The 27,880-nt window shown below is 53.1% G+C and overlaps 2 protein-coding genes and 1 long non-coding RNA gene across 6 annotated transcripts in view; 1 reads left to right on the plus strand and 2 right to left on the minus strand.

Moving 5' to 3' along the window:
- The window catches only part of ADPRM (ADP-ribose/CDP-alcohol diphosphatase, manganese dependent), a 139,051-nt gene that overhangs the window by 20,021 nt on the left and 91,150 nt on the right, over nt 1-27,880 (minus strand). The window contains exons 5-6 of one of the 3 annotated variants that reach the window (XM_059147339.1): nt 18,262-18,340; nt 17,281-17,436 (exon numbers count right to left, since the gene is read on the minus strand). The exons of 1 other annotated variant lie outside the window; for it this stretch is intronic. In XM_059147339.1, coding sequence (XP_059003322.1) covers nt 17,296-17,436; nt 18,262-18,340 — 220 coding nt within the window. In that variant the 3' untranslated portion in view covers nt 17,281-17,295. Of the gene's footprint in view, nt 1-17,280; nt 17,437-18,261; nt 18,341-27,880 lie in introns of those variants that run through there. One more of the 3 variants, XM_059147341.1, reaches the window with a different exon arrangement.
- On the minus strand, nt 21-1,081 carry LOC131815592 (uncharacterized). Its single transcript, XR_009347796.1, has 2 exons — nt 788-1,081; nt 21-318 (listed from the first exon to the last, which is right to left on the minus strand). It is a non-coding gene; the product is annotated as an uncharacterized LOC131815592 (long non-coding RNA).
- PIRT (phosphoinositide interacting regulator of transient receptor potential channels) lies at nt 192-11,029 on the plus strand. Of its 2 annotated transcripts, none has more exons than XM_059147355.1 (2): nt 192-327; nt 10,393-11,025. In XM_059147355.1, the coding sequence occupies exon 2, from the start codon at nt 10,504-10,506 to the stop codon at nt 10,942-10,944; it is 441 nt and encodes a 146-aa protein (XP_059003338.1). In that variant the 5' UTR covers nt 192-327; nt 10,393-10,503; the 3' UTR covers nt 10,945-11,025. The 2 variants fall into 2 exon arrangements, with proteins under 2 accessions (XP_059003338.1, XP_059003339.1); XM_059147356.1 differs by lacking the exon at nt 192-327 and adding an exon at nt 7,377-7,520 and having other exon boundaries at nt 10,393-11,029.

The raw sequence follows: 27,880 nt of genomic DNA on the forward strand, positions 1-27,880 counted from the left end.
CAGACTGCAGAGAAGCCTCATTAATTTTTCACAAGGTTTATCCAACAGTGGCGGAGCCGAGCTGAGACAAAGCCACATCACGGGAGTGCCTGTGCCAGCAGCCCGCAAAGGGTTAACCCATTAGCCCACATCCTGGTGAGCTCATCCCCACTGGAGCCCGCGCAGTGGCTGGGATCAGAGGCACATCAGCTCCTCCATGGGGCCAGGGAGGCTTTCTCTGGCTGGGATGCAGAACTTGAACAGAAACTCGTTGCCGGGTTCCGCCTCCCATGCAAGCCGCGTGTGGTCCCCAGGTTCACCATCCTCTCCCCTGGGACACTGAGGACAGTAAGTAAGGAGGGGATCGGTCCCCTCTGCCCTCCCACGTCCCTGGAGAAACGGGCTGATTTTTAACTTTGCTTCGCGGCGTGCTGAGTCTCGAACTGGAATTGGAACGCAAATATGCTGGACTGAGCCTCGGGATAGGGAGAACCGGCCACCAGCAGGCTGGAAGGCACTGCCTGGGGAGAACGGTGACAGCCCAGTGGCAGGGGAGGAGGGGGCTGCCCTGCTGAGGGCCCGGTAGAGGGGAAGCTGTATGCAGACGGGGGCTTCAGCCCTAGGTGTAGACCATCTAGACTTCACCCTTGGCCACTGGGAGGGGCGGGGAGGGCCGGGCAGGGACCTCAGTCTCAAACCTGGGCAGAGGTAGGAACAAAAAGGCTAGACAGCAAAGCACCAGGCAGCCCTCCCGTTCCCAGTGTTGCATGGGCGGTGGCAGGGGTGGGGGTGGGGGGTGGGGACTCACACCCAGAATGTCCTCCTGGGAATCCCAGATCAGACCTCAGCGTCTGCTGCTCCCGGCAGCAGGCAGGCGTGGCAGGCGCCGAGGGCAGGTGCCAGGGTAACGAGGGACAGCGGGCTGGCTGGGGCAGGCTTCATCTCAGCAAGGGGGAATGGGGCAGGCACGGAGCCCTAGGGCAGACCAATCGTCTGTGGAAAAGCAGGCGCCATCACCTGAGCTGGGCAGGGTCTGGGTGCTGGCTGGGTGACGGGAAGAGGGGGGTGCGTGGTACGGTCTGGGTGGAGCGTGGCCTCTGGGGAACTTCCCTTCCTAGAAGTGCCATGAGCGGGTGACAGACGGGGTGGCCGAGTGGCAGTGGCAGTGGCAGCGTATTCAGAAATGCTCTGGCCTCTGCTTTATCAGCTCAGGCACTGGGACCCACTCACCTTATCAGAGGAATGGGGTCACCCGCTGCATGTCTTGTTCAAGGGAGGGCAGTGTCTGGAACTGGTGGCTGCGTGGGGTGGTGAGGGGACAACTCCAGGGGAGGGAGAGAGAGAGAGAGAGAGCAAGACCTTCCAGGGCTCGGGAATGTCATAAAAAGCCCGTGCACGCGGGTCTTTCTCAGAAATAACCCATCATGTTATTTCCGATGCTTGTATTGCCAGCTCTCTGTCCCCGAGGCTCCCACGGGACGACCTGGCTTTCTGGGCCCAGCCTCCTGCAAGGCAGTGTGAGCCCCCTCCCCTCCCCGAGCTCTGCTTTGGGTCCCTTGCAATTCCCAGAATAGCCCAGCTCCTATCAGAGAGGAGACACTTGGGAACCGACAGATAACCCCAGGCCCCAGCACAGAGGGGTCTCTTGTGGAGCTTGCTGGAGAGCGCAGAGGCTGCCTGCCCAGCTTAAACCGAAATCGAATCTCTCATAACAACAAATATTTTGGGCGTATGTCCTGTGTATGCAGTCGTTGGCACATTCTTGCACCAAAAAAAAAAAAAAAAAAAAAAAAAAGCATTTGTTGCGATTTCCCTGGGCACCCTGTCATTTTATTGGTTACGTCTGGAACCTGCTAATAGTGACCAAGTTTTGGCACATTCAGAGGAGAACACCACCAGCAAAGCCCCATAGGAGCACCTATGTGAAGATGAGCAGGAAGTTGGTGGGGGGAGGGCAGGGAAGACAGCACCGGGGAGAGGCGGGTGCCACGCCTGAGAAAGCCCCGTGCTGTGTATAACAGGCCAGGGCTTGGGGCCAGGCAGCTCTGGACCTCAGTTTCCTTATCTGTAAAATGGGAGTGAGGACAACAGGGGCCCCTCCTAGAGCCACCAGCAGGAAGAGGGGTGCTCTGGGCGAAGAAAGTGGCCCTAAGTGGTGTATTTCAGACGCTGGAGGGGAAGCGTTTGGTCTTTATCATCTTGGACCCTCACTGCCGCCCCGGCACCTTGCATAATCCACACGCACGGGGCCCCAGACCATTTCTACACTGGGGGATGAATATGTGATAGCGTGAGAAAATGCCCAGGTCTTCTGGCAGCTTCTCTCCCCTGGCGTCTGAGACATCTCCTCGCCTGATTTGTCGGAGACGCCACTGAGCAAGCCACGACGGGCAGGGAGGGAGGAAACACGCGTCCCCCTGAGCTCCTCTGCAGAGCAGGAGACTGGCTTTCTTGTACCCTGGGTGCAGAGGCCGGCGCACAGGAGTGGTTTGGAAAGTGAGGCCGTGCTGGTGAGCACTGTTTGCTGAGCACTGCGTAGCCCCCCCGGGGCGGGGGGTGGGGAATGCAGGTCAGGAGCCAAGCTCTGAAATGACATGCTGTAGGCAGCATCTCCAAATAAGGGCGTGAAGGCAAACACGCAGCCGGTGAGCGGACCAGCACTAACAAGATTAAGGGACAGTCCTGGGGGTCTGTCCCTTCTGGAGGGGATCATTCAGGCCACCAGACCCAGTCTTTGCTCCGTCCAGCCCCACCTCCCATCCCCCAGCTTGCAGGACGTCTGTGTTTACCTTCACGGGGCGGGAGGTTTCCAGAGCCGAGGCGGACAAGGTGAAGTTCCTGTCTCTCTCCATCGCTCACCTGCATTTCCTGTCCCCATTCCAGTTTCTCCCAGAAGCACCTTCTCTTCCTTCCCAAACTTCCTCCTCATCTCAGAATCAGCTCCACGGTCTTTCCCGGGTGACTCCCTCACTTTGCCAATCTCCCTGTGACAACACGTCCACCCTGTCCTGGGGTCACTTCGCCCCGGCCCGCACCTCTGATTTTCCAGGTAACGTGTTTCCTGCCCACACCCTGACGACGGATCCCCGTGATCCACTAGCGACATCCTGCCTTTCTGGTGGGAGCCGTCTTTCCGCCAGCTCTCCACCCAACCCACCAATCATTAGGGTTTTTTCAGTCACTTTCCTGTGGCGTATAGTTTGCATGCAGGGAAATGCACAAGTCTTAGCGGGCTGTATGGACAGACAGACAATCCCTCCTCCCATGTAACCCACAGCAAAAATACCACGATGGAACCCTTCCATCCACCCCGGAGAAAGCCCTTAGTTCCGTCCCATAATTCCCTTCCCTACAAAACTGTTTCGAGTTCTGTCCCCTTAGATTACTTCTTAGAAGCTTCTAGGAGGCCCTATAAATGGAAATAGACAATAACGTTACTCTGATACATTCACCCGGTGTGTCTGGGAGACCTCCAGGCTGTGTGTCCATGTATACATGTGGCCATATATTCTCTTACGTCGTTCAGTCCTTTTCGTGGCTTTAGTATTCTGTTGCGTGAATCTACAATCTGCCGCTGGGTGAGTTTCTGGCCTGGGCTGTTATCAGGAGAGCTGCTAGATGCATATTCTTAAATAAGCCACTAGTGGACACAGGCTTTCATGTCTCCAGGACAAATAAGTAGCTAGGAGCGCAACTCCGGGGATGAAGGGTGGGCACGTGCTTAATTTTGTAAGAAACTACCAAGCCTGTTCCCAAAATGCTCATGCCATTTTATATTCTGCCAGTAGTGTATGGGTCACCATTTGTCTTGTGAGATTTTTTTTTTTTTTTAAGCTTTTATTTATTTGAGAGAGAGAGCGCGTGAGGCGGGTAGGAGGGGCAGAAGGAGAAGCGGACGCCCCGCTGAGCAGGGAGCCCGACACGAGACGCGATCTCAGGACCCTGAGATCATGACCTGAGCCGAAGGCAGACACTTCACCGACTGACCACCCAGGCGCCCTGTTTTGTGAGATTTGTAAACATTGCTCATTCTAGTGGGCGTCCAACTACATTTCCTTGTGGTCTTGATTTGCATCTCCCTGTTGAGTATCCCTGACAAGCATCTTGTCCGCGCTTTCATCTTCCTTTGGGATGGTCTGTCTAAGCCTCTTGCGCATTTTAAAAAATCAGGCTGGCGAATGGTTTTACCCATCAGATGTAGTTCTTCCTGTGTTCCAGATACAAATCCTTTGGCAAATACCTATTGTTGCAAAATCTTTTCTCCCAGCCTGTAGTTTGCCTGTTCATCTCTTCTTAGGAGCCTTTAATGAGCCATGAGTTTCCAATGAAGACGAAATCTTACTTAATTGTTTTTGTTTTCACGTTTGCTTACCGCCTACTCTGTCCTGAGGAAGTTCGCCTGCCTGTGGGTCACAACGGTATTCCTCTCTGTTTCCTCCGAAAATCGTCCTCGTTCTCGCTTTTATGTCCAGGTTATGCCTGTGATCCGTCTGAATTAATTCTTGGGTGGATGCCGTGAGGCGGGGGTCAGGTTTCACTTTTTCCCAGTAGAACATCAGTCGCCCCATCGACACCTGTCGAAAGGACTTTCTTTTCCCCCAAGGAATTGCTTCGTCAAAAGGCAGCTGTCCTCGGTGTCTAGCCTGGTTTTGGGAGACAGTGGTCCGATTTCCTAAAAGCCAGACTTATACATAGCAGGCTGGCTTCCTGGGCTGGTTCCTGCAGACTGGTGTGTGTGTGTGTGTGTGTGTGTGTGTCCGAGTTCTGTTTTTTTAAGTAGTCTCCACTCCCCACATGGGGCTCGAACCTTCAACCTGGGGTTCATCAGCCACTAGCTGAGCCCGCCAGGTGCCCTTCAGAGTTCTGGCTTTAGACATGGTCTGGCCATTGTCTGTATATTCCGTTTCCCATTACTAGAAGCATTTGCAGACGTACATAGAAGTCGAGACAGTAATCACAGTGAACGTCCGTGTTTCCACCACCCGGCTTTGCTGTCACTGAGCATCGTGTCAACCTGCCTCTGGCCGGAGTCGGAGGTCTTCATGTGAATCACAGCATCACGGCATTTCTTCCCTGTTATGTTGTTTCAAGCCTTAGCTCCGTGTCGTGAAGACATTTTCTTTGGTGTCCCCGGGATCGTTATCATTCCAAATACAAATGTTAAATTCTTGGTGTCATCTAATCCCCAATCCAAATTCTGACTTCCTTAAAATTATGCCCAGATGTCTTTGTCCAGTCGGTCTGTTCTAGTCAGAATCCAGAAAAAGGGACCATGTTGCGTTTAGTTCGACCTTTCAATTACCTTTGTTTACACATTTGATTGCCATTTAACCTCCACCCAGAAAGGCAGTCCTCCGGCGGCGAGTCTCCGGCACGAACGGGACACGCCCATGGAAGCAGCTGTAGCAGATCGAGAAACAGAACGTTAGAGCCCCCCAGAAGTGTCCAACGTGTCCCCACCCACACCCCCACTAAAGGCAACCGCTCTCCTCATTGAAGGAGCACAGATTTTGAATTTGATGTAAATGGAATCTCATTTTATGTAAATGGGGGTTTTATGTAAATGGCAGTTTGCCTGGCCGCTCGTGGTCGGTGTCCTGTTTGGACATGGGTGCCCGTTCAGGCTCAGGGCTGTCCCCCTTTCCTTCTCGTGGCTGTGGGGTCCCAGACCAGGGCACCATCTTGGCCTGCCCAACCCCAGCTGTGAGCTACAGTCTCCGTCCTCTAAGTCCGCCTCCGGACCCTCCAAATGTGGCCTCTGGGGGAGAGGGATTCATCCCTCTCTTCTCAAATGGCTGCCCCGAGGGCTGAGCCCATATTCAAATCTTGGGGAGTCCAGGAGGCCCGACCTCCGGCTTTCCTTCCTTCCTTCCGCCTTCTCCCCCACAGGCCCAGCCTCCGGGCCTCAGTACCTGTCCACCACTGAGGTGTCTGGGACGTTAAAAAGAGTCGGGTGTGTTCGGTTTCGCTGTAACAAATTCCGACAGATGGAGTCACTGAAGACAAAGAAGTTTATTCTCTTATGGTTTGGGAGGGCAGAGTCCAAAAATTGAGCAATCCTTAGAGCTGGTTCCTTCTAGAAGCTCTGAGGGAGAACCGGGCCGTGCCGCCCTCCTAGCTTCTGGCAGCGGCTGGAAATCCTCGGCTCTCCTTGGCTCGTAGGGGCATCGGTTCAGCCTCTGTCTCCATCTTCAGCAGGGTTTCCCCTCTGTATGTCACATTCTCCTCTCCTTTCTCTTATAAGGACACGGTCATTGGACCGGTCTACTTGAGGAAGACCTGGGCTGGAGACCCCTGCCTTCCTTCTACTTGCCAACGCCTCTAATCCGAATAAGGTCACATTCTGACGTGCTGGGTGGACCAGTCAACCCACTGCTGGGAGTGAGGGAGCCTCTGAGATGTACGGATCAAGCCCCCAGGAACTTAATCCAAACCTGGAAATTGTTCTCACCGGGCTGGCTCAGCTCCCCAGATGTCCCCTGGTCCCTCACGCAGCTACAGCAGAGGGCCAGGCCCTTGGAGAGCCTGCCAAGGACCAGAAGGGAGGCCCCCCTTGGAGGATGAGTCAGCTCGGCCTTGGCCCTCGGGCAGCTGCAAGCTAGGCAGGAAGGACAAGCTGGTGTGGGGCTGCGGTCCACACCAGATTGATTTCCCCCTCCCCCACCACACACAGGGGACATCTGGCAATTGCCGGAGACATTTTTTGATCATCATGACCGGAGGAGGTGGTGGTGTTACTGGCATCTGGTGGGCAAAGGTCAAAGCCATTAACACACTCTCCTACAATGCACAGGACAGCCTCCCTACAACAGAATGACCCCGCCCCAATAGTACTGCCGCTGAGAAACCCTGATCCTGGAAAAAATAGAGAATATTTTAGGACTTGAATAAAGTGTTATACAACTCGTAGCACCCTGACTTGGGGATTGTCAGGCAGCCCGGAGTCTCAGAATTGAGGTCTGGGTCACCACCGGTGGACTGATCTAAGAGGATTTTAGAAGTCCCTTACCCCAAATTCCTCATTTTACAGATGAGAAAACAGGGACAAAAATAACAATAATAATAATAATTATTATTATTATTGTATTATTTATATATAATATTATATATTAATAATGTTGTAATATGTTATATTACAATATTAATAATATATATTATTAACATTTATATTATACTATTATAATTATAATTATTATCATCATCATCATCATCATGGCCCTGTCTGGAACACCTATGTTACACAAGGCTGCAGTGCTATGGAATGTGACGGTCCTCACAGTCCAGTGGGACAGATGTTGTATTCTCTTATTTTAGTTGGGGGCTAGTAAGCCTCCGGTGTTCACAGAGCGGCCCAGGGTCCCACAGCTCAGGTAAACTCACTTCACACTGTGGTCCCTCTGACGTCAGGAACTTAGATCTTCCCGTCATCACACACAGATACAACAGATAAGCCCGCGGACTTGCCGGCATCACGAAGGAGTGATTTTTCTCGGAAGCCCTGCCTGTCCCGTGACTGTGCCAAGACCCACATCGCCTCCTAAGTAAGTCAACTAAATGAAAGGTTCCCGTTCTTGGAGATTTCATGAGCCATCACAGTTTAGATAGACAGATGAGAGACAGACAGACATCTACGTCAGCTGACCAACTTCTGCCTTGCCAGGGACAGGCACTAACGAGACCGACCACCCTCTTCCCGTCACGGTCATTTCATAAAATCAGGAATATTTCAAAGCCAAAAAAGAAAAAAGAAAAAAAGACAGACAGACCAGTGTCTCAGAATGAGATTGTCCTTTAAATTGAGTCGTTGAAAAACTGAGTATGAAAAACCGACCACCGTGCTCGTGTTTCTCTATCGCACAGGGAATCCCTGTAGAACTACTTCCTGACATGCCTCCATATTCCGTGAGAAGTTACATGTCGGGCGAGCGGGTGGAGCCCCAGAGTGAAAAATTCAGAGTCTCCTTGTTGAAGGGCGCTCAGGCCATATTCAGACCAGCCCGATCTGGTGCGCAGAGCTTTTAAGTCCAAAGACCTTGGTGTGAACCCCAGCACAGCTGCACAGGACATTCGGTGAGGCCCTGGCCGTGCTCCTCACTCTCACGGTGCCTGTCTTTGCCCTTAGAAAATGGGAATAGACAAGTGACTTCCCTGCAGGGCCAAAGAGCATGTGCTTGGTGCTTCCACCCCGTGAGCTCCCCAACCTCCCCCCACCCCCGCCTCCAGATGTGCATGGTGCTGTGAGCTCCCCGCCCTACTCCAGGACCCGTGGCCATGATCCGTGCCTCCAGCAGCATAGTTCCTGCAGGGGAGGCAGAGGACACCTCCCACCCAGACAGGACCTCTCATGGGAACAGGTCCTTCTCCATCCAAGCCACCTCCGACAAGACTGAGAATCTCTGCATTCCTACTTCTCCCTGCCAACACCCCCAGCATCACAAGGCAACAAGTCCTTCTGCCCTGGGTCTCCACTGCCAAGTGGTAGAAAGGACCACCCAGAGGTTGCAGGGTGGGGGGGTGGATCCTACTGGAGATGTCAGAACATCCACAGAAAAAACTAGGTGGCAAAAACCAGTGTAAGTCCCCGACCCCCAGGACCTCACATCAGGCTCCGTGATCCCTCCTTTGCCCCCAGCTCGCAGTAGGGCGGGCAAGGGGAGAGATCACTTTACAAAGAGCCTTTGGCTTATGCAAATGGTCCACAGGATCCCAGGGGCAGCAGCAAACACCTGTGTCCCTGTACTCACAAAAGCCCATCGGTTCTTCGAAGTCTTTGGAAGCCGAGACCCAAATATCTTCTCTCTAGATGAGTGTCCAGGAGCATGAGTATTCACCTTCTGAAAGCACGGCCCTGTTACGATTCCCATTTCCTCCATGTCAAAGGGGACGGGTCTGTAACTGCTTGTTCTGGAAAGGGGTGGGGGGGGCGTTACGGCTGGAGGAAGTGGTTCAAGCCTGAGCTGCTGCGGGGTGGAGGAGGGTGGGAGTGAGCGATCAAGTTTGGAATGAACATGGTGGGAAATGTTGGGGGAGAAACCTTTCACTCCGGGACCCAGCTTTCCATGGGAGAGCCTTGGTAAAGAAGAACCAGCAGGTTCCAGGGTGCTCCGGGAGCCATCTCCTCGATCCCAGGCTACCCTTCACCCAGGGGCCAGACTTGCACCCTCCTCTCCATATTTGGGTCTGACTCACTCCATTTGGGGCATTGGGGGAGCCCACTGTGACTGGGATGAGTTGCCCCCCTTCCCCTATACACTTCTGGCTCTTGGAAAGCAATCTGATTTGGGTGGGGCCCGAAGAGAGGCGGTCAGAGGAAGAGCCTCGGGGTTCCTGGAGGACGGAAGGACCAGAAGCCGAGGACACAAGGCAGTTCATGAGAGGAGGGAGACAGAGCAGAGGCTGGAGAGAGTGTTGCTTGAGGACAGTCATTCTGGGCAGGCAGGCAGGGCCCTGCAGAGAACAGTGGGAGAGTCTGTGGCCTGAGGACACAGGAGGAGAGTGTGGCCGGCAGGGTCCCAGAGCTTAACCCAGGGAGGCACCAGCCTCCGCCAGGAAGAACCCGTCCAAACAGTATTGTAAAAAATGCTGAATTCATGCTCGAGACCACCGTGAGGGAGGAGGCAGAAAGGATAGTCCCGTGTTCGTTCACTTGCTCGCTCACTGAAAGGCAGGCAGCATCTCTGGGGTGCACCAGGCCAGACCTTCTGGACACAAGTCAAGGATGATGCCTCAGGCCCGGGAGTCGGTGAGGACCTCTGGGAAGCGGACCGGGGCTCTCTACAGCCTCGCCTTCCTCCCACATGCAGAAAGTACCAGAGGAAGAGAGGGCTCTGGTGACTGAGAGGTACACGGACGGGCTCAGATGAGAAGTCGGAGGAGGTCACCGGCTAGAATCCATACCTTTACAGGCCTGAGATTGACCTGATGTCATCGCCACAGAGGACAGGGGAAGGGGGCACTTAGATATTCAAAGGTCACACTTTGAACCCGGGGCATGCCCCTGGCTGAAAAGCACATAAAATCCTGGGCTGGGCTGAAGGATGGCCTCCACACTGTAAGGACGAGAGCAAGAACAGAACGGGTTCAAATCCAGCCTCTGGCAGCTGGACATGGGTAGTACTGTTATCCCCATTTTATAGATAAGAAAACTGAGGCATAGAGACGTTAAGTAACTCATTCAAGTCATACAGCTAGAAAGTCGTTGAGTCTGAAAATAAGGTGCTATTCGCAAAAACACAGCTTTTGCTTTTTTTTTTTTTTAAAGAGGTACCCCTGTTCCCTGTTTTAAATACTAAAAGCAGTTGATTTGAATGCTGCAATATTTATCTCCCACAAGAAAAAACAAAGAAACGTGCCAGTGCCAGTGAGTGGTTTCTTATTTATGTGGATCTCATCTGACTTTCTGTTTGGCTTCAGCACAAAACCCAGTGTCGCCCTCCACTGAGAGCCAGACCAGAGACGGATGCTGAGAACAGGAAGGGCGTGTGGGGACTCCTTGGGCTTCACCCTGGTTTCTAAGTGTTGCGGATGCCAGGTGCCCAGTCCCGTGGAGCCATGACGATGGAGGCTCTCCCCAAGGCCCCGGAGGTCGACGAGAAGTCTCCAGAGTCCAAGGACCTGCTGCCCAGCCAGACAGCCAGCTCCCTGTGCATCAGCTCCAGAAGCGAGTCGGTGTGGACCGCCACCCCCCGGAGTAAGTGGGAAATCTACCGCAAACCCATCATTATCATGTCGGTGGGCGGCGCCATCCTCCTCTTCGGTGTGGTCATTACCTGCTTGGCCTACACCCTGAAGCTGGGTGTCAACAGCCTTAAGGTCCTTAAGATGATAGGGCCTGCCTTCCTGTCTCTGGGACTCATGATGCTGGTGTGCGGGCTGGTGTGGGTGCCCATCATCAAGAAGAAACAGAAGCAGAAACAGAAGTCAGTTTTCTTCCAGACTCTCAAGTCCTTCTTCCTGAATCGCTGATGGTGGCCTCACTTTCTCTTCTCCTCGTCACCCTGCTGCCTCGCCCGGGAGGAGATCTGCAACGTCCAACATTCCCCATCTTCTTGGTGGAGGTGGTGGTGGTGGAGGGGGTTTAGCCATAAGACAGACAGGCAAAGCCTTTTCCTGGCCCTCTGGGAAAGAGCTCAGGGATCCACATGCAGCTGGGGAGCGCTGCAGGCTCCATCTCATTTCATCTTTCTGATATTGCTATGCCTCCCTTGACGCTGGCCACAGCCGTCCCCTTTCGTGGTTCATTCCCCACTCCTGCATCTAGGTGCCACTCATCGAACTCTCTCTGCCAAGTGCTATGCATGCTGGGAAATTCCTGGGGCGAAGTTGTGTCCCAAGGTGAACCTCATGTTTACACACATTAGAGTGTCTGAGCTAGACTCCCCGTCTACATCCTTCTAGAACCCAAACTGAACCATGGAGGCCCTTCACAGAAGAGAGGGAAGACTGGCTTCTGGCTCCCTGGGGTGGCCAGCCCCAGCTCCCTCAGTGGGCAAGATACTGATCTGCATCTCGAGGGACAAGTCACCAGTGTGAAACATTCCAAAGAGGGAACAGTGGAGGGTGTCCAGGGAGAAACCCTTTCCAAGAAGGCACATTCCCCCCTGGAGAAAGCTCTGGGAGTCAACCAGCGGGGGACATTTAACTCCAAGTTACACAGTATTTATGCCAGAGACCATCGGGGTGGGCTGGGGTGCCAGAGTTTGACCTTCTAACATCTTCTCGTTGACTGTTCTCCCCTCTGAACTTGACAATTAGCCATGGACAAGTGCATGTTGCCCTAACTTCTTCCTGCCCCCTACCTGCACCTCCACCCCCAATTCTAGAGCAGCAAGAGGAAGACTGCAGCGGGTTCTGTAAGATTTTTCTCTCTTTACCTGCATGGAGAACCAAAGCCAAGATCGCATGCCGCATTTGAATGGTCTGTGGGTTTCCAGAGATAGGATTTGTTTCAGAAAACCTTATCTGCTTTCCCCACCCCTACCCATCAAACAAGCAAACATTGATGGGGTGCCTGACTCGGGGCCAGGCCCTGGGAGGGAAATGGGCCAAACAAGGTCTGTGCTCTCGTCTTTTTTCCAAAGTGAGACATAAAGGCCGAGGGGCCATTGGACGACCCACTGAGCGCTCTATGGGGGAAAGGCAGCAGGTGTGGAAACGCAGCGGGACATCTCACCCAGACTGGGGAGAGGACAGAGACTGTGTCCTCTGAACTGAGAAACAAAAGGAAAGATAAGAGCTAGCAAAGGGGATAAAGGTGGAAGGATTTGGGGCAGCAGGAATTGCCATACAGAAGTTTGGGGGGGCACGTAACACAATTAGGAAACTGCATAACGACTTCCCCTCTCCTTCCTGCTTCCCACTTGCCAGAGTGCAGCCTCTCCCTGTCTTTGGGGACCACACTGAGGTCATGGACTGGAAGGGAGTTTCCAGGGGACTCCCCCCCCCCAAGCAGAGAGCACCCATGGGGTAAGTGCTCCCAGAACCTGGCGCTTCCAGTAGCAACCAGAGGCTCTGGGGTGACAGACCCAGAGGCTGCCCTAGGCCATGCCAGAGGCCCAGTGGAGTGCACTGATAGATAATGAGGTGTGAACGGAGGGCATCCTGCTCTAGAATCACCGTTGGCTTGAGCTGCCTTCCTTCCCTGGTGCTTCTGGGCCCGCCTCCCCTGTCACCATGGCAACCTCTCCGTTCTCCTGGTGGTTCCCCATGCAGAGTCAGAACCTCACCTAGTTCCCTCTGCATCATGGGAAATTCCATGGAGGCAGGTACCTATGACAGGACACACCCCCGACCCATCCCCTCTAAGAAGCCAGAGTTTGGGGGAACCTGTGGCTTTTGAACTTCACCCAAAATGACCATGTCTGTCATCCAAACAGTTGTAGCTGGGTCTTCGAGCTAAACTGTCTCCCGTGCAAAGGTGGTCAAGACCAATCCAGGGGGTGGGTGTTGCAAGGCCTTCATCACTAACTGTAGCTCTGATGCCTCAAGTGGTTGGGCTTATAGATCATTCCCCTTTCCCTGACATGAACACCGATTCCATATTGGTCCTATAATATCACTCTTACATTCCTGGTGCTTTCTGGGACGGGAGCAAACGGGGTGGGCTCCCAGCGAGCTCCCTGGGAACGCATGACCCCTGGGTCTCATGTCATCTGCCCACAAGCTTGTGGTCCAAGCGCAGCTGTGGTAGAAAGGCCCATGGGTATCTTGCTGGAAGGAAGTTTGGGGACAGACATGACTCTAGAAGGTACCCAAGGTCTGGATTCCCCTTGTGGTTTCCACTAATGCTTGCCCATACACCCTGCCCCCTGCAGCTAGTGTCTCAGGAAGAAAGATGATTTTGGAAAGCTCTCCAAGCCTCATTCATCCCCACTGGGATCCCCCATATGCGTGTGGACCAAGGAGCATGCCAGCATCACGCAGAGGGACTTTTGCCAAAGACCGTTGCCACACAGGAGACTGGGGTACGGATGGGCCTGCCCTGTAAATTTAGCCCAGACCATATGCCTCATTTCTGGGAGGAAAAAAAAAAAAAAAAAAAAAAAAACTTCACCACCACGACTCCTTTGGCACCTGTGGATTGGAGGACAGGACCAGCATCCCCGTGTTCTGCGAAGTGGACTGTATTATTCTGCCCCGTAGCTATTCTGTTTGGGAGACTGTGATTTCCTCTGAGTCCCACAGATGGATGTAATGTTGAATCGTATTCTATTCCCCGGTGTCTGCTGTGTTTTCTTTCTGTTCCATCCACCAGGAGTTCCAAGATCATATCCACTAATTCTTTCCTCTAAAATGCACCCCTTTACCACATGCCCTTCCACGCAGCCTGGGTGGGGGAGGAGGAGGAGAAAGGGAATGGTGGGGGTTTCCCATGAGGGTCCTTGGGTGCCGGCAGAAGCTGAGAGCCCCGCGCCGAGAGGCTGACACGGCAGGCGGAGCAGAGAAGCTCCCGACTCTTCCTTTGCCCACAAGCCCGATATTGAGACCAAAAAGAGACAGGGAAAAGAACCTTCCAGAATGAGTCAGCAGGCAGGGCTAAGGCAGGCGGCTACCTGGAGGTCAGCCTGTCCATGTCCCAATGAACGTAGGAGACCAAGCGTGGTGGGGGGCAGTGCAGCTCCCAAGACCTCCGTGGCCTCCTTCTGCCTCGTAAGCCTTTCTTCTTTGGCTCCTGGTCCAGCCTCTTCTGCTTCTCCAGGCCTTAAAGCCTGACCCTCTTCTACTGTCCCCCTGCCCCCACCAGGCTCACCATGTCCTTGACTTTCTGCCTGCCCTGGCTTGCTCTGTCCTTAGAGGGGAAAAGAAAGGACAGCTCTGGGTCTGCACAAACACGCAGTGTTTTATTGCTTCTTCGGTTCCAGCAGCTTTGACCGACTCATGACGCCCCATAGCCCTCCGTCCCCTACATCCATCACTTTACCTCTGTCTCCAGCCCTCGGGGATCAGGGTCCCTAGAAAATGACATCCTAGACCCTGGAATGTGTGTGATATGAGATGCACACAAGGGGGTGGCCTGAGCACGTACCTGGTGGAGTTTCTGGGCCCTACCAGCTGCAGGCCATGGGGGCTGGGGTGGGGGGAGGCTCTGAGAAGGGGCAGCAGGAGAGCAGGAGAGCAGCTGGCAAGGACACTCAGGAGTGGTGTCTGGAGAGCAGAGGAAGGGCCTGGGCTGAAAAGGATGGACATTTCTCGGGTGTTCACTGCATGCCAGGAACTGACCTCAGCACTCAATCATTAACTCAGTCCTTCCCCAAACCTGTCCTCAGGTGCTACTGTTACCATCATCCCCACCTTACAGACGGCATAAGTGAGGCACAGAGACACCAAGCTATAGGACAATATCAAGCCAGGATTGAAATCCAGATGGTCCAGCTCCCATGGACTCAGCCATTACTCCCACCCCATCCAGCTCTCCAGAGGCCCCAGGGTCATGGTCGTGGGTGGGGAAATAAAGCAGGAGTGCAGCTGGGGTCGGGAGACTGGCGGGGAGACAAACCAAGCAGGGGCCCAGAATGCCCCAGAACCAGGAAGGTGGCCAGGAGCCAAGAGGAGAGACAAAAGGGCCAGGAAAGGACCCAGCAGGCTGAGCACCTCCTGAGAGCCAGGCGGCATGCTAGGGGCAGTCACATGGTAGGGTCAGAGGCAGGAGTGGGGGCCCTCGAATGGCCAGAGCGGGGTGGCCTTGGTACCTCCTGTCTTTGTCCCACCGGCAGGCTCCTCTGCTCGCCGCTGGAAGATCTGGAACCAGCTGACACTTTGGCAGTTATGTCCTCACAGCACATCACAGGACAACTTTGTATCCTCCTAAAGTTTAAGACCACCTTCCACAGGGGTGCTTAGAATCAAAGGATCGAAGTCAAGATCCAACGTCACTATTCCAGGAAGCCAAGTGGCTGAGCACCAAGGCTTTCTGCAGGGAAAGGGGCTGGGGCTTGTCCCCTTTTCTCAAAAGACCCTCCTTGCCTCTTTTAAGACTAGAAACAAGTCCCTGATGAGCTGTGGGCCTGGTCCCTCTTTGACCCAGCTAGACCAGTGGTCACCCATCCAGGTCCTACCTCCTGCCCCGGCCCGGATCCCTCAGCCTGTGCTCTCAGCACCCACGGGGCGTGGCCGGTTGCCATCTGAGCTTTCTGTCTGTGCAGACTGCTGCCCACAGCTCTGGGAGCTACGCACACTGAGCCAGGCCCTCCGTTCTCTGGTGGGGACCTGCTGTATCTGAGGGACTCTGCTTTCTTCCCCCTGGAGCTGCAGGCACAGGAAGGTGGGGCTCTCCAGGTCAGGTCTCCTTCCTCAAGGAGAAAGAAGGCTCAGCAACCATCACCCCCTCTCCCGAAGGAAGACCATCTCCCACTGCCCAGCAGGGCCCTCCGGCAAAGGCACCCAAGTGAGTGATTGCCAAGAAGAGGAGAAGCAGCTGCCCACGGTCCCTCTGATAATCATGTGGACCAAGTTGGGCTCATATTCCAGGACTAAAGAGGTGTGGATATAAATAATGGGAATTTTCCTGCAGGGCTGCCGGTGGGGAGGGGAGGCCCGGAAGGGGAGGGACCAAGGAGTCTACTCTGGCCTGGCACCCAGGCCCTCCCTTGCTCCGATCCCTTCTCAGACACAGTTTCTGGATCTGGCCCTCGGGAGTAGCCCTTAACCCAGCATTTCAGTCCCCCAAGCACGGACCGTGCATCAGACATCAGATGTGGGGCCGAGGCATTCATGCTTGGACATGCAAGCAAGCAGGCCTGTCCTCGGAGGAAGGGGCTGAGCGGTCACTGATTGTGGGGGAGTATGACAGGGCCGGAGGGAAGCAGAGGCGCAGTGGGAGGACAGAGGGGGCGCCCCCAGGTCAGCCCGGCCCCTGTCAAACTTTCCAGGCTCTGGGATGGTGGTGCACCAGGTGATCACATCCGGGGTGGGAAGGAGGAGACTGGACCCTGGGGACGGCAGGGCAGGAGGAGTACCTGGCTGGTTAGTGGGGTTGGGGGAGCACATAAAAAACCAATCACCCGCGATGATATGCGCTACTCTGTTTCACGGTCTTGGTGTCCACTGCTCCTTCCAAAACAGTTCCTTCATAGTCTCTGAATGTGTCCCAAACGTGCAGCTTTTGAAGAACATGCTCAGAGTTGGGGGGGGGGGGCGGGGATCCCTTCTTCCTCTTCTGTCTTGGGACCCTCCCATCCAAGGAACAGTGGTGTGAGTTGCCCTGTCCTGCAGCAATGATCTCTCCGTGGGTTCTGCCCTAGACATCACCTGTCCTCATTCAAACACATCTCTGGGCTGTTTCTTCTTGACAATGGCTTCAATTATCCTGTGTGCTCTGAGTCTCCAAATCCATCCCCATACTGGCAATGTGTTCGCTCCCTATTGCTGCTGTTTTAAAAAAAATTAAATACTTAGTAGCTTAAGACAAGCAAATTTATTACCTTAAACATTCTGGAAGTCACAAGTCCATGACAGATCTCACAGGGCTAACGTCAAGAGGTCAGTGGGGCTGTGTGCCTTCTGAGGGCTCTCAGGGAAGACTTGCTCCTGCTTTAGCCAGCTTCCAGAAGCTACCACACCCCTTGGCTTGCTGCCCCTTCCTCCATCTTCAGAGCCGCAATCACATCAGCCTGACCTCAACTGCTACTGCCTCTTCTCCTTCTTGGACTCTCTTGTTTCCTTCTTTCACGGGTAAAGATCCTTGGGGTTACATTGGGCCCACCCGGAAAACACAAGATAGTCTCCCCAGTAGGAGAGATCCTTGGATGAACTTGCTAGGACCGCCATAACAAAGTACCACTGGCTTAGGGGGCTGACACAACAGACATTTATTTTCGCTCAGTTCTGGGGGCCAAGATCAAGGTGCCCGTGGGGCTGGGTTCTCCTGAGGGCTCTCTCCTTGGCGTGCAGAAAGCCACCTTCCACCAGTGTCTTCATGAGGTCTTCCGGCTGGGTGTGTCTGCATCTGGATGTTCTTTTCTTATAAAGACATCGGTCATAGCTGAGCCAAGCCCACACTCACGACCTCATATAAATTCAATTCCCTCTTAAAGATCCTGTCTCTAAATTCAGTCATATTGTGAGGGGACTGGGGTCAGGGCATCACCATGAATTTGTGGGGACCACAACTCTCTCCTTAATTCCATCACAATTTCAAATTCCTTTTGGCCATGGAAGGTGACCTCCTGGCAAGTTTCAGGGATTCGGATGCAGACATCTCTGGGATTCTGCCCACCACAAAAAACCTTCATCCTAATACCACCAGCAGCTTAAACTCAACCTGCCCCCAAATGGAATTCATCTTGCTCCCCCTTTGACACCACCATTCGACACCACGCAGCAAGTTTCCCAAACCAGAAATTTGGTGTTCTGGAGAAAATATCAGAAAAAACTATCTGCCTAGCCAATATTCTTTTCCCATCTTCCTTTGTAATAAAACCTCTTGGAGGTAGCAACATGCCCAGCTAAAAAACACGACACTCCCCTGCCTCCCTCATGACAAAGGCTGAGCACTGACGTATACAGGGAGATCGTTAGCAAGAAAAGCTCTTCATCTGCCAGAAGCTCTTTTCCCTTCACCCTTCCTCCTTCGAAGTTGCAGTTGGAGCTGCAACTGCCGTCTTGGGGCCATGAAATGAGGTTGAGAATGGAAGCCACCACCAAGGGTAGCAGAGCAGGAAGTGAGAACAGTCCTGCAACACCGATGACCTCCAGGGAGCTGTCGGAATCCTAAGCCCATCTCCCACAGGACATGACCATCGCACCTTACCCCCACTTCAGACACCATCATTCTGGATCTGCTACCTGTGGCCAAATGCAGTTCCTGTCTCTGTAGGTGACAAGGCTGGGACGAGCGTGCTTTTCTTCCTCTGAAGTCCAAATCCTATGTGATGAGATCCGGGATGGATAGACTCAGAACAAAGGCTATCATAAAGAAACAGCTCAGTGCAATGTTCCTGGTTCTCCCCCTCCGAGCATTCTCTAAGTCTTCAAGGAGAAAGGAAAGGGAGGGCAAAGTAGGACCATGGTGGTCCCGACTTCTCGCCCTCCTGCCTCTGAGGCAGGAGGGACCCTCCCCAGACTGGGCATCTGGGTGGCAGCCCGGGAAAAGAGCAGGCTTCACCCAGGGTACCCCCCCTTACCCTTTAACCTATCAAGCTAGCCCACCTATTATGAGAGCAGAGGCAGGGGTGTGAGGGAAAGGGTGGTAGGAAAGGACTGAGCCTACAAAAGTAGCATTAATTGGACAATCTACGTAAGGTTCCTGTATGGTCAGCCCTGAATATTACGTGTTATTAATATAACAGACGGCACGAGGCTGTGACGGCCAGATTTGGTTGTTCTCCTAAATGAGGTTGTGTAAGGAAAGAACGTGAGTTTAACTAAGCTTGAGCCGCCTAGGAAAGAAAAGGTCCAGCTTGAGACAAAGAGACGACTTCTTTGGTACGGAGCAGTTATGCTCATGGGAAATTCGGAGCTTTGGCAATCGAGGGGCGTGAGTTCAAAACCCGACTCCACAAGCTAATTCCTACATGGCGTGCCTTCTGCATTACTAGCTCAGATTTCCAGTTATGGGTGAGGATGGTAAGGACCCTCCAAGGGCCTCATCAGGGTTAAATAATAATAGTAATAGGAGGGTCCAACCACACGCAGGTGTTCGGTGGAAGGCAGATGTTGTTGCCATGCTTTACAGAAAGAGAATTCTAGGCTACAGATGCAATGCAGGAATTCCCAAACCCTTGGTTAGAAGCGATTTATGTCTGGGCTTGGGAAGCCATAAGAAGACTCCCAGTCAAGACGTCGATATCTGATTGTACACGAAGAAAGGCAGCCGTTTCGCAACCGAGTGCTGGGCTCTCCCAGCAGCGTCTGTGTAATTGTTAGGAAGCCTCGTCCCAGACTAATTCACAACGTGCACATTTGCACTTAGAATCTGGGTAAGAGCCTCATAAAACTCAGGTAAGAACCCCGAGTGAATAATTCTGAGCACGATCGCCAAGCCATCCCCTGGTGCCCATTCACTGGGAGAGGGAAGCGAAGCTCCGTGTAATAAGCCCGCTGTAACTGCCGGTCCTGGGGCGAGGGTGTGTTCACTTTCGGGGGACGATGCAGAGTAACCAGACTAATGAGAGGCGCCGAGTGTGCAAGCCCCAGCCAAGGCTAGGACGGCTGCAGTCAGGTTCAGCCCAGCCAAAGGTTGGAAGGGAGGGAGGCAGGCTCCCCGGAAAGCGGGCGCTGGGGAGCGGAAAGTCTGGGGCGGGTGTGGCCGCCTCTTGGCCAGACAGGTAGCTGCAGAGGAGGCCTGCCTGGTCCAGATGGAAGACGCCACCTGGGAAGGGCCTGGGAGGGCTTACAAAAGCCCTTTCACATGCTGTGGGTGAAAGACAACATTGTTGCCTTCATCCATTCCACCCTGAGCTGTGAGCACCTTGCACCTTGGGAATGCCGGGGGCGGGGGGGCGGTGGGCAGGGAGAAGGAGTGAACCCGACAGAACCCCCCCCCCCCGGAGGGCCACGAACAAGGACATGAGCAACAAACAGGCTGTCAGAGAGCGATGCGGACCACGGAGTCAGGGGGCAGGGAGAGGGTGGGGAACAGGGAGAGGGTGGGGAGACCTGAAGGAAGAGGAGGAGGTCTCGGGGAAGGTGTGGGGAGAACATTCCAGCAGAGGGAGCCCCCCTGAGGAGGGAAGCCCAGTGGGTGTTGGAGACGCCATCTCTCCCCTCCTCCTCGCCTCCCCGCTCTCCTCCCCACGGTGGTGTGAGTCCCACCCCAACTCCTTCCCAACGGGACCTGATGTCGAGGGGGCGCCGTGCTGTTGGCCTGTGGCCTCTCCTTCCGCTCATCCCTCTCCTTCTCTGGCTTCTCCTTCACGACCCACGCCTGTCCAGGATCCTCTTCCTCGTGCCTGTTCAGCCCTCCATCCCGCTGTGCCGGTCACCCCCAGCTGCCCCGCCGCCTGCACCCGAGCCCCGGCTTCGGTGAATGCCACCCAAGCCGGCCGCTGCTGTTGACACCTGTGCCGAGCCCCAGACAGCACGTCCCACCCTGGATGGCCCCTGGACTCAGGCTGACCGGTGTCAGAAGAATTCACCGTGTGTCCCCCCGCTGCGTCCTCCAGACCCACGTGTGTGTCACTGCCACACCCCTACATCCAATCGGTCTCCTAAACCCTCCCAGTCCTCTCTTTCTCCAGCACCAGTGACCCTGGGTTCAGTCACTAGTGTCCTCATTCAGGCCTCTCCTGCTCCAATCTGTTCTCTTAGGGCTGAGGAAGAGGTATTCCACAATCCTTTGTGGGTTTGAGAGAGCAGGTCCCAAAGACCCCAGTGCAAGGCCAAGGAGGCCAGTGTTCTGAGCCCTGGGCCTCCTGCCCTGGAAGGACCCACCCCTGGCCGTGTGGACAGCAGCCCGCTCTGTAGATGTCCCTACAGATAGGTATGAGCAAAGACATTGATCCCATCAGTTTCCTAGTCTTCCCTCCTTCCGCTTCCCCATCTTCTACCTCCAGGAACCATCTGCCTGCCCACAGACATCATCCCTGGGGAAGAGCCCTGGAGCTTCTCAGAGCCCTTGGGTTCCAGTGCAGTGTGTAAGGTGCAGGGCTAGACTGGTCCCGTGACTAAAGGGGGCAGAATCAACCTTGAAGCTGGGTCTCTTGATCCTAAGGCTACAGCACCCTCTTTGGAGGTCCAGGGAGCTCAAGAGGGCTCGTTGGGACCTGCCAAATGGGAAATATCCAAGTCTCTGAAGAAATGGATGGCGCTCTCCAATATGGTAGCCACATCTGGGTATTTACATTTAAATTTAGGTTAACTACAATAAATACTGGAGTGTTTTGTTTGTTTTTGTTTTTGTTTTTTTGCAAATCCACCAAGTTAGGGCATTAGCCCACAGCTCCCCAGGGACCTTCCCTCCAGGCCAGCACCAGACCCCCATGAGCCAGGCTTCACAGGGTCTTTGGGTTTCAGTTCTCGCTGTAGACTTCGCACCATTTGGGTCCTCGTTCTCATGCATCCTACAGGTAAAAGCTTCCCATGCCAGCTTCCTCTGGCCAAGCTTAGTAGAGTCAAAGCCCAGGCGGAGTCCACGTGCCTGCAGTGCCAGCAGCCATGGGCTCAAGAGGACAACCAGCAGGTGCACTGCAGAAGAGAGGGGAAGGCAAGGCCATTTTGGCGGATCAGCCCCGCTGGTTGAGCCCTGGGAAGATACGTTAGCCGACTTGATCTTTCAACAGCATTCAACACAATGGACCAATCTAACCTCTTCTGAGACATTTTTTCTCCCGTTGGATTCAAGATAGAATGAGGCCGTGGTTTCCCCCTATCTCTGTAGTGTTCTTTTCCGGTCTCCTTGGCTGGCTGACTCTACTCCATCCAGCCATTCAACGGGGAGATGCTCGGGACCCCTCCCAGGGCTTCTTCTCTTATCGTGCTCTATCTCAAGAAGACAACACTTGCGTCTCTGTCACCAACTTGCTGTGGGCCTGCAAATCCCTGTCCCTGACCAGAGCTAGAGCTCCCAGCCCATCTATCATGATTGCTGAGCCCCGCCAGGCCCCCTTCCAGTGTATCCCATCAGGAGGCACCACGGGCATCCAGTTTGATGAAAGAGAAATCTGGTATCCAGCCATGACCCCTCGCATTCCCGCACTCCCCCCCCCCCCATTGAATCCGCCACCGTGTCCTATTGGTTTCGCTCCCTGGTTATGTCTCAAGTGGATCCACTTGTTTCCATCCCCACTGTCACCAGCCCCACCTCTTCCTTGGTCTCCCGCAACCCACTTACTGCTTGCCAGGTGCCCATTCTTGGTCCCCTCCATACGGCTCTCCCCACAGCAGCAAGAACGCTCTTCCAAAAATATGGACGCCTGGAGGGCTTCATGGGTTGACCGACTGCCTTCAGCCCACATCATGATGTCAGGGTCCTGGGATTGAGGCCCATATCGGGCACCTGCTCCGTGGGGAGACTGCTTCTCCCTCTCACTCTCCCTCTGTGCTTGCTCGCTCTCTCAAATAAATAAATAAAACCTTTTAAAAAATATGGATCGTTTTGCCTTGTGCTTAGGACTCTCCAACAGCTCCTGACGCTCTTGGGAGGAAGACGTTAATGTGGTTTTTAACCGCCTCTCCTCCTCCTGTCCCAGTCCCACCAGGTGCCACCTGCCACTAGACTGCCACTAGACTCCTGGAATGTTGTCACCTCCTCTTCATCCCTCCTCAGTGACCCTCACTTATTCATCCTTTGGCTCTCAGCTCAAACATCAGTTCCTCAATGAAGCCTTGGTCCACGTCTTCTTTCTCACGCTCTCATAGGAAGGGGGTCCTTGACCTTGGACCACGGATCTCTGCCTTATTTATACATTAATTGACAGGACTGATGGGCATCAGCTTCCCCACACCCCTCCCCCTTCCACCCCGCTCTCCACCTTAAGCTCCTCGAAGGCAAGCACTATCTTTCTCTTGGTCACTTAGAGCTGACTCTGCACCTAAAGTTTCTTCAGCAGCCCAAGAGTGCTGATCTTGGCTCTCAGCAGAGCCCATGAGTGGAGGGGCAGGTCCAAAGTTGTTGTAGGACCTGGGCACGGACCCACCCAAGCAGAGACCCCGGAGCTTGCCCGTGGCTGGGAGAGGAAGGGCTCCTGGGCAGCTGAGCCCTGTGCAGCTTAACCCTAGCACCCAGGCTTTGCAGCTGACTGCTCCCAAGGCAGGCAAGTCATGGCAAGAAGAATTGAGACAGAAAGTTATGATTCTAGCACCAAACCCAGCAGATATCCCGGTGGTGATGTCTTGGGACTCACAGCTCTGACATCTCTGAGTGCCCAGCAATCCACTCAGAGCTCAGTGCTGGTGGAAATGGAGAGCAAAACCAAATGGATGCAGGGGACAAACCAGGGAGAAGTGCAGGAGATCATTTTCCCTGGGTGATACTGTGGAGGGAGGCATTTTGCTTTGGAAAGGGAGAGCTGTGGGAGCATTGCTTCCTCAGACACAGGGAGGAGGGGGAGGAAAGAGACACGAGAACTTGGAATGGATCATAGCAGAGCTGGAGAAACTCTGGTAAGACACTGAGCTTTTCCGAGTCCCAGTGTTATGACATGAGTCTAGCCAATAAACACTGGGGGTTAGTTACAAACGTGAGTTACAAAGAGAGGGCAGAGCGGCTCCCGGGCTGGAAGGGATGCCCAGCCGAGTGAGGACGATGGAGAACTTGACAAGTGACCTCCATAAATGTGCCAGGTACTATTATAAAAGCCACTAGCAAGCCAAATAGGAACACACCCCCTTGTAGCCATTAGGATGACTATTATCGAAAAACCAAAACCTAGACAAAACGGAAACAAGCATAGGGAGACGATGTGGAGATCAGAGTCTTTGTGTGCCATTGGTGGGAACGGAAGACAGTACAGCCGCCGGCGATAGCAGTATGGCAGGTCCTCAAATAGTTCAACACAGTCACATGTTACCCAGTAACTTCACTTTGAGGTATATACGTGAAAGAACTGAAAGCAAGGATTCATTGTATGGGTATTTGTACGCCCATGTTCACAGCAGCATTATTCACAACAGCCGAAAGGTGAAGGCAACCCAAGCATCCAAAGACAGGTGGACGGATAAACAAAACGTGATGTATATATACATAATGTCCAGTCTTCAAAAGGAAGGAGCTTCTGGCACACACTACAATATGGACAAAACTTAAGGATGCCATGCAGAGTGAAATAAGCCAGAGCCAAGAGGGTTCAACAGGGCCTGACCCCACACATAACACATACTCAGAGGAAGCAAATTGATAGAGACAGAAAGTACAATGGTGGTGAACAGGGGCTAGGGCCACAGGGGAACAGAAAGTTAGTGTTTCACGGGGACAGAGTTGCATCTGGGGACATGAGAAAGTTCCGGAGGTGCACAATAGTATGAAAGTACCGAATGCCACCAGATTGTAAAAAGTTAAAATAGGGGCACCTGGATGGCTCAGTCAGTTAAGCATCTACCTTCTGCTCAGGTCATGATTCTAGGGTCCTGGGATTAAGCCCCGCATTGGGCTCCCTGCCCAGTGGGAAGCCGGCTTCTGCCTCTCCCACTCCCCTTGCTTGTGTTCCCTCTCTCGCCGTCTCTCTCTGTCATTTTATTTTTCTTAAGAAAAATAAAATAAAATAAAATGCAGGGTGACTGGGTGGCTTAGTCGCTTAAGTGTCCGACTCGGTTTCAGCCCACGTCATGATCTCAGGGTCTTGAGACTGAGTCTTGAATCAGGCTCACACTCAGCATGGAGTCTGCTTGTCCCTCTCCCTCTGTCCCCAGCTCGCTCTCTCTCTCTCTCAAATACATAAATAAAAATCTTTTTAAAAATAGTTAAAATGCTAAATGTATGCTGTGTATATTTTGCCACAATGAAATTCTTAAAAATAAATTATAAAATTTGAATGGGAGTAAGAAAGCAACGAACTTGGATCTCGCAGGTGCTGGGGAGAGAGCTGGCACCGGGACGGGAAAGAGGGATTTCATGTATCCCAGCCGACAGGACCGGGTTGTGGCTATAGCTGTTCCTTACTTATCAGGTGAATGTAGGTGACTCTCCTGACTGCTCTCAACATTGAGGCAGGCACAGGGCTGCTGAGGAGACAAGCAGATCCTGAATGTGGACATGGGCCCACCCGATGTACACAAAAGTACCACACAAAGGCATGGAAATACGATTCTCTGCTAAACAGGGAGCTACATCATCGGCCTGCCAAGAGTGAAGGTCATGAGCAAGGGGGAGGTGGCAGAAGGGGGGCGCTCTTGAGCTCTGGATGGGAATGATGAGGGTTTAGGCCAGCCTGCTGGGGAATAAGACAGGAAGACCAGGGGAGAGAGCTGAGCCTGTGGGTAGCAGGTGGATGGATTCTAGAAGCCCAGGCAGTACACGCGGGGGAAGTCTCTAAAGTCCAAGTTTATAGCCCAACAGAGGAAGAATGAAGAGCTGTGAGTAGTGTCAGACACGCCTAAGGCAAGCGGGAATATAGTTCTGAAAACTGACCCTAGGCTCCAGCCTGAGAAAACACTGCATTTATCCCCTCTAAAACATGAGACTCTCAGGACTTAATTTGACCAAAAAAAGTACAGGTGTCCGGTTTCAGCAACCTCAGTTTTGCAGGAGTTGATAAGTTTGGCCCACTGCCTGGTTTTGTAAATAAAGTTTTATTAGAACACAGCCCCACCATTCATTTATATATTGTTTATGGCTCTTCTGCTACAATGGCAGAACTGAGTGGTTGTAACAGAGACCTTATGGCCCACAAAGTCTAAAATGTTTGAGGATCTCTGGTCTAGTTTAATTACATTGTTTTGTTTTCAGTGTATGCATTCTAGAATACCTTCTGTCTGTTGTGAGTGACAGTTTTCCACTGAGGCTGACAGTAATGAATTGAAGTTAAAAAAAAAAAAAGAATCCAAAAAATTCAACAAGTTGCTGTAATAACACATTAACAAATTAACATAATCTATAATAGAAGCAGACCCCAGCTGTGGCCAAATCCTGGACATGGTGCATGAATGATAGACACCAGATTCTGGGAGTAGGAGAAGTCGACAGAATTGAGAATGGTGCAGATAAAGATGAGAGTCTGGGGACTGGAAGGGCATTTCATGAGAAGAAGGGACCCACCACCGCTGGCTCTGTGCCCATCAAAGCTGGAGAAAGGGCTCAGCATGTCCACACTGGACTCAGTGGGTGTCAGGGGACTCAGGAGGGCAGGGAGCTGCAACCAGGCGAAGCCAAGATCGATAAAAGGAAGAGATGCTCGTGAAGAGGGTCGATGTGGATCCCTTCCAATCTGGGGTTTCCCCCACGAATGCATCAGGGCAGAAAGAAGGTAAGGACACCAGTGACAACCACAACAGTAACACTTCCTGTTACAGTGTGCTGGTGCTAAGCTCTTTACATCTACAAACTCATGCAATCTTTCCAATAGTCCTGAGAAATAGGGATTATTTTGCAATGAGGAGATGAAGGCACAGAGAGGGCAAGTGACTTGCCCAAGGTCACACAGCTGGTGAGTAGCACAGGCTGGTGTGAGGCTACACCCGCCCAACATCCGAGCCCTGACAACTCAGCCGGTGACTGGGCCTTGGTCATTCACAGAGTTGGGCCCGGGAACTGTGACTCTGGGTCAGCTGAGCACCTGGCTAGCCTGTCCCCGGTCTCTCGATCTCAGACTGTCCTTTAGAATCCAGGTCACAAAGACACTGTCTGTCATCCTGGTGACATCACAGGCAGATGACAGATGGTGACTTTCCATGGGAGTGACAAGATGCCAGCCGCCAAGATGAAGCCAATCTGTGAGGCAGCAGCAGGAAGACTCATCCCTCTAAGCCCCAGGGGCAGCAGCAGCCCCGGCAGCATGAGAAGTCTTAGAAGTAGAGGCACCAAGGGGCTGGGTTTCCAGATGTGCCCTCCACACTGTGCTCATGGTTTGGAAGGCATCACACATTCCAGCTGTCCTACGTTTCCCCATCTTTGTAATTCTTGTTAAGATTTTATTTATTTTATTTTTGGGGGGAGGGGCCAAGGAGACGGAGAGAAGCAGACTCCCCACAGAGCATGGAGCGCCATATGGGGCTTGATCTCAAGACGCTGACATCGTGACCTGAGCCAAGACCAAAAGTCCAACACTTAGCCGATTGTTAACCCATGTTCTTGTAATTCTTTCCATTGTCGGTATCACCTCCAGACATTAAAGCACTTATGTATTCTTTAATTATTATTCGTCATGACTCCCCCCTTCGACTGTTAGCTCTGTGGTGTCAGGTTCTGTACCAGGTCCTATCCCCAGCTGCCTGACACAGAGTCGCACTGGTCTAATCTAAATCCCTCTTTGGTTGAGGCTTCTAAGTGTGTTGGGGTCACTCAGGGTTACCCAATTGCGGAGGACGAGCTCCTTGCTTTAGTGGACAAGGGGGGGCAGCCAGCCAGAGCCTAGCAGGGCCTCCTCAGCTTCTCTCCCAATGACATAGGAACAGTCAGGACCACCTCTTTCCTTAAGGTTGCCTGGCGGCATGGTGGGCCACCGCTAATAGGGTGCCAACTTTGTAATTATGTCCGTTTCGGAAAGCCCTGTTTTCAAGTCTCAGTCGTTATCTACACTACAGCTAAAGTCAAGGGATGTCCAAAAACAAATAAACAAGCTTATTAGCTATTGTCAATGATTGAATTATGTCCCGCCTGAATTCCTGTGTTGACATCCTAACCCCTAATACCCCAGAATGTGACCTAGTTTGAAAACAGGGTTGTCACAGATGCAATTAGCTGAAGGGGGGACAAACTGCAGTAGAGTGCACCCTTCATCCTATATAATTGGGGCCCTTACAGAAAGGGGACATTTGGACACAGAGATAGGCACACAGGAGAGTGATGCTCGAAAGGGAAGGCGATGTACCT

This window comes from Mustela lutreola, chromosome 15, assembly GCF_030435805.1.
Source record: "Mustela lutreola isolate mMusLut2 chromosome 15, mMusLut2.pri, whole genome shotgun sequence".
In the NCBI taxonomy this organism is placed as follows: Eukaryota; Metazoa; Chordata; class Mammalia; order Carnivora; family Mustelidae; genus Mustela; species Mustela lutreola.